Source organism: Mastomys coucha, unplaced genomic scaffold (assembly GCF_008632895.1).
Source record: "Mastomys coucha isolate ucsf_1 unplaced genomic scaffold, UCSF_Mcou_1 pScaffold15, whole genome shotgun sequence".
NCBI classification, from domain to species: domain Eukaryota; kingdom Metazoa; phylum Chordata; class Mammalia; order Rodentia; family Muridae; genus Mastomys; species Mastomys coucha.
In genome coordinates this window covers 144,175,607-144,185,329 of record NW_022196897.1, presented here as the reverse complement: position 1 = coordinate 144,185,329, position 9,723 = coordinate 144,175,607, and the positions used below count along the sequence as shown (strand labels likewise).

The 9,723-nt window shown below is 53.1% G+C and overlaps 1 protein-coding gene across 2 annotated transcripts in view; it reads left to right on the top strand.

The window, feature by feature from the left end:
- Positions 1 to 9,723, top strand: part of Kiaa1755 (KIAA1755 ortholog) — a 34,672-nt gene that overhangs the window by 22,755 nt on the left and 2,194 nt on the right. For both annotated transcript variants that reach the window (XM_031372578.1, XM_031372577.1), the window contains exons 9-13: positions 1,075 to 1,173; positions 2,178 to 2,326; positions 4,196 to 4,334; positions 6,108 to 6,230; positions 6,821 to 7,033. In XM_031372578.1, the coding sequence (XP_031228438.1) occupies positions 1,075 to 1,173; positions 2,178 to 2,326; positions 4,196 to 4,334; positions 6,108 to 6,230; positions 6,821 to 7,033 (723 nt within the window). The remainder of the gene's footprint in view (positions 1 to 1,074; positions 1,174 to 2,177; positions 2,327 to 4,195; positions 4,335 to 6,107; positions 6,231 to 6,820; positions 7,034 to 9,723) is intronic.

The following is a 9,723-nucleotide window of genomic DNA, read 5'->3' as shown; positions in this document are numbered from 1 at the left end:
CACACGCATGCACACGCACACACATGCACATGCACACACATGCACATGCACACACACACACACATGCTATGGTGTTCACACCGCTCATCCAATAAAAACTAAACAAACAAATAAAGAAACAAACAAATGGAGGTTAGAGGAGGGAGGCATTGATGGCTGGGACCCTCTACAGACTTCTGTGGGTTACTAGTCTGGAAACCAGCATAGCTTTCAGGGCAGCTTCTACCTGGCATCAGAAAGTGTGCATGGTTCTACAGGATACTTAGCACAGGGTCTTGGGCATCCAGGCCTCAGTATCCTAGAATCACCCAGCTGAACATGGAGAGGGGAGGAGAAGTGTGTACTCGTATTTCAGTGGCATGTCCTGCTCCCTGGCTCCTGGCTCCCTCTCCAGAGGCCTCCCATTAACCCCATACATAACCTTTGAACTTCAACTTTCAGGCGGTCCCTTTAAGATAAATCTCATTGGGTGATCCAGAGTGTAAAACTGATGGTGAGCATGATTCTGGCAAGCCCTGGGCTCTATTCTCAATCCTGTACACAAATTAGTACATCAACCCTTCGTCCTGCTGTACAACAACGTACTCTAGTTCCTACCTCTCAGAAGTAAAGGCCAGAGAGGTTAAGTAACTTGCCTGCTGTCTCACAGCTAGCTGATGCCTCAGCTGGGCCAAGGCGCTTCTCTAGCCCACCCTCACACTTCTATCCACCCCTTCTGTAAGGACCCCTGGGGTCTGTGAACAGCTCAGACCCGTCCTCTTTCTCCTCTGGCTCCTGTTCCCTCACTACCGACTGCATGACTTGCAGTAGCGGCATTGTGGCTTGGAGACTTGGTAGATATTCTTAGACTGCCCAGAGCACTGGCTCAGCTGTGGGGTGGGGTAGAGGTGGGAGGAAAACGGGCATGGGGGAGGGGTGTGTGGTCCAGAGCTGTGCTCTCACCAGCTCTCCTGATGGTTCTGATGTAGAGTAAGTTCTAGAAGCGCCACCTGGTCCCTTTCCGAGTCCCCTGGGAAAAGGCCTCTCCTCTCGGTTCCCTCAGGCTGAGCTCTGCCCTGGCTCCTGTCCTTGCAGAGACTGGACCCATTCCTCACTGACCTTCACCAGGCCTCCTCCCTGCTGCACACTTCCATACAAGAGTTTGAGAAGGGTGACCCCCCTGGTGGGGTGCAGGTAAACCTGGGATGCCAGGTGGGGAAGCCGCTAGCAGACCTCAGGCTCTGAGTACCAAGAATGCCAGGAGGGGACACTGGCGGGGGGGTAGCTAATAGTTCTTGGGGATCCATCATGCGTCCTGTACTGGGGACCCAGCCTGAGGAATTGGCTTGCTTGAGCCCTGGTGAGGGTCAGGGTGCAGTAGTAGAGTGGCCATTTAAAAGGTAGTTATGAGGGATTGGGGATGTAGATCAGTGGTGAGCAATTCCCTAGCATGCATGAGATTCTATGCTGAAAAGGGGGGGGGGGGGGGGAGGAGGGAGGGGAGGGAAGGAAGATAGCACAAACTGTGCCAAATGCCGTAAATGTAAGATTGAGTGAGAAGAGCGAGGCAGATAAGAGGTGTTTGAAGAGAAAGTGTTTAAGTGAGGCCTGAAAGAGTATGTCTTGGAGCGAAATGAATTCCAGGCAGAGAACAAGCAAGTGCAAAGGCCCTGAGGTGGAGTGTAGCTGCATGTCTGTGGAGCAGAGTAAGAAGGAAGGATAAGAACCACATCTCTGAGAGATGGGCCCAGGAGCTGGGCAGCAAAGCCCAGGGGAGGCGGGCAGTGGTGGCACACGCCTTTAATCCCAGGACAGCCAGGGCTATACAGAGAAACTCTGTCTTGAAAAACTAAAGGGGGAAAAAAAAGACCAGGGGAGTTTGAAATAGGGGATCATGGGATATGCCCTTTGATGTCCCTTTTTTAAATTTTTATTTTTTTATTTTTTGGCTTCAGGGAAAACCAGAGGGCATCAGAAAGTTCAAACAAGAGTCCAAGATGGGTGTTCCAGAGAGAAGAGGGAGCTAGAACCAGTGAGGTTACCATGGTGATAGGAGGGCCATAGCTTCAGGAGATGTGCTAGAGATTGAAGGATGGAGGTGCTTGGACTCAGCTGGGAAAGTCAGGCTCGCTCTCTGTGGGATCCCTGGAAGGTGGGAAGAGGAGCCTGGGCCTCAGGGCACCCCCCTCTGTTGGCAGGAGGCTACCAGGTGCCTGAGCAAGTCCAAGGAGCTGATGGAGACTGTGCTGAGGGACCCGGGCCTGCTGGCCCTCCAGAGGGAAGGTGGAACTACTCTAGCCAGCTTGCAGCAGGAGGCCAGCGAGCTGAATGCTAACCCTGATGTCAGGTATAAACACCCAGTCTCCCCTCCTTCATTCCCAGTCAGAGTTCAGAAGCGGGGCCACCCTGTGAAGAGAATGCTTACTGTGAGTCTAGGGAAGCCACCTCCATACCCTCTGAACCTTGGGGATAACCTCACCAGCCCTCCTTCATCTCGGCTGAGCATCTTTAGCCAGGGACAGGCATTGAGGGACTTCCACTCTCATCTCTCCCCTCCACATGCGGACCTCTCCCTCTTCTACCCCAGACTCTGGTCCAAGCCCTCCAAGGTCTGTCTCATTTATTCCTGGAAAGAACCTGGTCTGCTTATACCACCTTTATTTGGCTAGAAGAAACTGAGGCTGAGCATAGGGAAGTAGGAAGACCCAAAGGAGCCACGGCTGGGTCAGCTGGGAAGCCACCCCTACAGGCCCGCCTTAAGTTTGTGCACACAACTAAGAACAACTTACGTATTGAACTAACGTTTGATATATCTGTGTGTACTGTTCTAGATAATTATAAATATTAACTCATTTAATTCCTACTTGTGAGGTGGATCCTTTAGTTACAGCAGAGGCGCCTGAGACTTATAAAAAGGTTGGCTGAGTATCTTAGGATCACTCATCTGGAACATGATGGGGCCAAGAATCGGATAGAAGCTGGTAGAGCAGATCACCCTGAGGTGCACCCCTAGACGCCAGGTTCATGCAGGTGGAGTGGGAATAACAATGGACCCCGTGCCAACTGTGAGCCATCTCCTGCCCATCACAATTCCCTGTTGTTGTTACCCACCATGCCCCTGCCTCACGGCTTCGTCCAGCCCATCTTGACTACCTGAGGTCCCTCCAGACATTTGACCTGGAGTTCCACCAGGGGGCGCTGTGGGCACACACTCACTGCGGCGCTTTGCTATTCTGTGCTCATCTCTGCAGCCCTCGTGGCTCGCCCCTCCTTCAGGAGTTTTGGACTTTCTTCCGATGGATGTAGGATCCGTAACTAGGGCTCCTTGAAAAGGCACCTTTCCTTCCATCATCTTTGTCTGAAAACCGTCTCCCCAGTTAGGAATGGGAGACTCCAGGTTTCTCCCTTCACCAAGCATCCATGGGAGAAGACCCCTCACTAGCTGCTTTAAGTCCTCTGGCTTTGGCCAATTTAAAAATGACTTGCAGGGCAGATGGGTCCCAGGTTCAATGCCATCCTTGGCTACATAGGAATTTGAAGCCAGCCTTTGACTCCAAGTCTCTATTGGAGACAAAAGACCATCTGCGGGTTACAGTTGCCTGGCTCTCTGCACCCGTTCCCTGCAGAATGGAGGCTGGGAAGATACGATGTTGCAAATGTGTGAGCACCACCCAGCCTCCTGTGCGTGACACTCCACTGAATGTTTCTCATGAAAGAGGGAAGGTCTAAGGTTCCCTGGCTGGCCAGAACCCCCTAAGCAGTACTATAAAGTTCCAAGGTCAGGGCCTCCTACCAGCCTGGGTTGGAATGTGGGTACTGGAAGCCCCTGCTCAGATCACTCTCTGCTCAACAGCCCCTCCAGGAAGTGGGTTCTGTTACTATCCCCACCTTTCAGATGGGGAGCCAGAGACCACCCCTCAAGTGGTAATGTGCAAGGACCCACACCAGCAGGTAGCAGAGCTGGGGTTCAGACTTAGATCTATCCAGCTGGCTTAATACTCTGCCAAACAGTGTGTGTGGGGGGGGGTAATTTCAGTTCCTATGCCACCCTCAGGTTTGCTACTGAGGCCCAGAGAAGGCTAGGGGGGCTGCTCCAAGTCACACAGCAAGTCGGTGGCTGATAGCCCAGCTGGGGCCACAGATTAGGAGGGCAGGCCCTTGCCTGATGAGAACACAGAGATGAGCATCTCTCTTCTCACCCTCTTCCCCGTCCCAGGAGCCATCTGACCGAGGCTGCTGCCCTGTACAACCTTGTGGATGAGCAGCTTCATGACTTAGTCACTGCGTCCAATCAGCTCCTCCGAAGGCTGGAGCTCCGTGTCCGCCTGGGCCACCTGGAAAGTGCCATCTACCAGGTGAAGGGGAGGCTGCAGAGGACATGGCGACTTACAGGGCCCACTATGTTCTGGAATTAACATATCACACTGGCAGGCCTTGGTGTTTGGGGCAAGGCAGAAAACATGCATTCAACTGGTGATTAAGATACAACCATAAGGGTTGCATTTATTGAGCACTGGCTGTGTGCGTGCCCCAGACTAGCATATTGGTGAATATCCTTGTCTTCCAGCATGGTCTCTTACCAGTGATAAAGGATCTTTGGGGATTCCCCACCACACATTGGGAGGGGAACCAGGGCCGGCATATGCTACCCACTGAGGTTGCACATCTGGAGTCTGAGCCTGGAGCTGTTGGTAACCCTTCACCTGGCTGTAGTACCTAAAGTCCACACAACCCTCTCTGCCTTGGGCCAGGTCAGACCTGCTGGGTGCTTAGTTTTGACTCTGGTGCCCCCCCAGGTCACGTGACTGCTCAAGCCTCTGCACCCTCATTTCTAGCCTTGAGTTTTATGAAGACAATGTAAGTTCACAGGAACTTGTCTGTGTCCCCAGAGCAGGAATGCCTCATTCTCTTTTCCTGTTGCTATAATGAAACACTCTGATAAAAGCAACCTGAGGAGTTTATTCTGGCTCCCAGTTCACGGGTGCATCACTCGGGCAAGACAAGGCTCTTTCCCATAACTGGGAACACACAGTCTAGGATCCCAGCCAGGGAATGATCTCCCACGGCAATCACCAAAATCAAGATAAGCCCCAGGGGCTCGTCTCCTAGCTGATCTTATACTCTGCCATGTTCAGACACACATCATAACCATCACAGGTTCAGGGGACCTTTTTATCATCCATCCCTCACTGACTGTTCATGCCTGTCCATCACCATCCATAAACTGAAGCCAGGGGCGTCAGTGAGTTCTTGGGGGACTTGCTGCCACTGGCAGGTGTTTCTCCAGACCCAGTTACATGCCCCTCAGACAGGGAACTCACCCCCCAGAGACCAACCTTATATGACCAGGTGACTATAAATGGTCAGACCGACCCAAGTTTTGCCTTCCTGTGACCTCACGCCATCTTGGCTTCCTCCCACAACCATACAGACAAAGGGTCTCCTCTGCCCAGAGGGGCAGGGCACTCACAGAACCATACCCCCTCTGGGCTAAGCTGAGCGAGGCCATCGCCCTCTGACATTTGCAGAACGCAGCCATCTACTTTCCTCCCTGATTCTCCTGCCCAGCATTGCCAGGGTTTCCACCCAGGCCCATGACTGACTGAGGACACAGAGACTTTGGCCCCTCGAGGGGTCGAGGGGTCAGGGAGATGGCTCAGTCAGTGAAGTGCTTTACCACACAAGTAATGGACCTGAGGTTGATCCACAGGACCTACGTAAAACGCCGGGTATACTGGTGTGCATTGGTAACGTCTGCTCTGAGGCAATAGAGGCTGAGACCCTGGGGGAAATCACTGGCTAGCCAGGCCTAGCCTAATTGGTGAATCCCAGAGACCAGTGAGAGACCCTGTGTCATTCATAAATAAATAAATAAATAAATAAATAAATAAATGGTGGGCAGCTCCTAAGGGAGCAATACCTAGGTTGACCTCTGACCTCCATATACAAATGCACTCACATATGCGTACCTACACACACACACACACACACACACACACACACACACACACACGCACGCACACACCCATGCATGTATACACACACAAGGAAGTAAGCAGTTAGCCTGGTGTGGTTCCTTACCCCCCACCACCCCCACCATCACACTTAACCCTTTGTCTTCTGCCCAGGTCAGTGACTGGATGGGAGGAGAAGGCAGCCAGTGTCTGCAGGCGCTTGCTCCTGCGAATGTATGTGCAGAGACAGTAGAGAACGTCCACTCGGAGTTTGAGGATTTCTTCCTGCAGGTCGCGGTATGTTCTGAGACCCAAGTTGCCGAGGGAGCATTGGGGTGGGGTCAACTAGGTCCTGGGAACAGGGGTGGAAAAATGTGAGGGAGCTTCCGGGGCAGCAGGGAGCAGCCTGAACCACAGAGCCATCACCGTAGGTTCTGTCTCCTCCAGGAAGTCCTCCAAGACCAAGTACCAAGACGTCAGAACCCTTGGTGGTTTCTTAAAATACAGGTTCCAGGGCCCAGACCTACTCCTGCTGGGTCAGCATAGAAAGACAGGGATATCTATTGCATTTGCAGTGACTCAGGAAGCCTTGGGCTGTCACAGCTCTCAGGGAACTCTGGGCACTGGAGGACGGAGCTGGCCTGGACACAGCAGAGAGGCCTGCTGGGGATCGAAGTCTCTGACCCAGGCTTGATTGTCACAGAACCTTCAGAATGTGAGCTTCCAGGACAAAGTCCTGGACTGTTGGGTATTTGCAACTCCTGTGTTAACCTTTGGCTATGGGCAGAGCTTTGTAGATAGGGCAACTGAGGCTCGTGGTCCATGGAAGCTCTCCTGACGGCTGGGTGGACCCTCAGGTAGGAATTAGACATTCTTTCTCTTCTCAGGCCCAGTACCGCCAGGGCCTGGAATTGTCCAAGCAGGCGGCCCAGCTGGGAGCTGCAGAGGAAGGAGCAGGTGAGACAGGGCTCCCAGACCTGGCAGCCTTCTCCTCCACACAGCAAGCCTTCCAAGCCAGGCTGACACACTTCTACATGGCGGCCGAGAGGCAGCGCACTGACCTGGAGACCCTGCTCCATCTCCACCGCTTCAGAAGGAAGGTGAGGGAGCCTCCTGGGCCATCAGCACAAAGCCCCATCCTCCCGCTGGGGTGGCACAGGGTCGGGGCGGGCCTGGACACAACACTAGGCACCTGTGAGAGTCATCCCCATGCCCAGGTCCTTCTCCAAGAGAGGCGGAATGGCGGGTTCCTTTATCCAAGTAGGCATGGTGAAGGCAGAAGTATTTAAGTTAGAAGGGATGCCTGCCTGTGAGTACTTCATACCTGTGTGTGAGTTCACACCCATGGATGAGTTCACACCTGCATTGCGCCCAGTTTACAGGCGAGGAAACAGAGGCCCAGAAGAAGTCAGCTACTCAGATAGGATTAAGCATGAGTAGGATATGACTTCCAAGTTTCACCTCCTAAATCCACATAATCACCACCACCCCCATTTTTCTAATGGAAAAACTGAGGTCTATAAACGAAAAAAAGCAGGCTGGGAGGGCTGGGACCCAGCTGGACAGGAAGCCACATGGCTGCCTTGTGCCCTCATCTGCCCCTTGAACTTGCCAAGAGGGACAGAGCGTGGGAGGAGCTTGACCCCACCCCCCAGCTGTTGGCTGGCTGGGCATGAAGGGTCAGACTGGAACATGGGGATGCTTCAGAGGACAGTAGGAGGGACCCAGACAACTCATGAATGTCTGGGGACCCGGAGGACAGAACTTCTCTGTCTCCCCAGCTTAGGGACAAGGCGGGCAGATGTCAAGAGTGGCAGTGAAGAGACACCCTCTCCCTCCCCCGACATGGAGAGCATGGGAGGGCAGAGTCCAGGACTCAGAGACATGGGCCACCTGTGCCCACGTAGGCTGAGAGACCTCCACAGCTGCCCCTACTGCTCTGAGCCTCTGCTTCTGTTGATAATAAAAATGGCTAGTGCTGATGCTGGGTGTCCAGTGCCAGCCTCTGTGCCAATCACTGTCACACCAACCCTAGGCTGAAAACAGAGAAGTTAGGTGACTCACCCAAAGCCACACACCTAGCAGGTGGCAGAGCTGCAGTTCAAACCCAGACCTTGGGCTTGAATGTATGCCCAGCCAGGTGGTAGGAGAAGCACATTTGAGCTGAAGAGAATGGTTGTGAGCACTAGCTGCTCTTCTAGAAGACTCAGGCTTGATTCCCAGCATCCACATGATGGCTCACGATGAGCCATAACACCCATTTTAGGAAATCCAGCACATTCTTCTGGCTTCCTTGGGCACAGGCATTCAGGCAGGCAAGATACCCACATGTGAAAAGTAAAATTATTATTTTTTTAAGACAGCAAAACAGTCTAGGGTGTGAGGAACACCCTCCCCCCGGCTCCCCAGGGAAATGCATCTAGTCAAGGTTATCTGGAAGCCTCTCTTCACCCAGTGATTGCTGCCCACTTCCTCCCTGAGACCTTCCCCCAAATCAACCTACCTCCCTAGCACGGAGGCCTTTGAGCATGCTGTTCCCACCGCCTGGAAGGCTTTCCCCTGGCCAATGAAGCTGAGGCCTGTCCAGATAATTACACCTCCCATGCTATAGTTTCCCAGTGCTCCCAGGGACATGAAACGGCCCTGCACTCACTCTCTCTGATGTGCCTTGTGGGTTGTGAGCTCCCTGAGGCTTCAGAGCATACTTGGTGTTCGTAGAGGGTCAGCCTGAGATGGGCAAAAAGGAGGGAGAGAGAAGAAGGCAGGCTTGGCCCGTGAGAAGGCAGCGCTCGTTCTAGGTTGGAACAGCCAGACCGTCCCCCTGTTCGCCTCTGGCAGTTTGATCGAGGCTGGCCACCGATGCTCTGACTGCTCCCCTGTGGGACTGAGGAGTTGGATATGGTGTCTGAGTCGGTGGCCATAACTGTCATGCTTGGCTGGGAGGAGGAGCCACAGACAGAACTCTGCCCAGGTGGGGTGCCCAGGCGCTGGACCTCCTGCCCTAAATAATCCTAACTCGATTCACTGCTAAAGGAGATTTATGGCGCCATGAGTTTTGAGTGCTACTGTGAATATGAAGTCATTTATCTAAAGACAAGCTCCCCTGATCCACAGAAAGACGCCTCCTCGCAGCAAATGGCTCTGCTGTCCCCTGGCCAGTGGCATGCTGTCGGCCCTAAATTAATGGAGAGAGAGATCATCCTTTGCATGAGCTACTGTAGCAAGCCAGGGAGTATAAGGATGGAATGGGGAGGGGTGTCAGAAAAAGGCAGAATCACATGATGGGCAGAGGCCCAGCTAGTGTATGGGCTATGGGGCCTGCTGGGCTGACTGCCCACCCTTGCCTGAGCCAGCTTCTCTATGGGTGCCAAGAGCAGAAGTGTAGGGGGAGACCAAATCTGGGATGGGATTCCAACTCCTCCTTGCCACGCTGCATGACTTGGGGCAAGTGATTTCAGTGCATTGAGCCTCAGTTTCCCACTTTGTGAAATGGGCTGCAAACCAGCTCATAGTAGTGACACAGGACACTCATGGAACTGGGCAAACAGATGACACTCGGGATGTCTTAGTGATGCTCCTCCCTCAGTTTCTCAGCCCCCCTCTCCCCCGACCCCTAGGCTTGGAATTAAACCTAAAGGTTCAAGCCAGGTAGGGAAATGCTCTACCACCAAGTCCCTTCCCTAACCTTTCACTTTTCATTTGGAGACAGGCTCTTCTTCTTGCTCTTCTTCTTCTTCTTCTTCTTCTTCTTCTTCTTCTTCTTCTTCTTCTTCTTCTCCTCCTCCTCCTC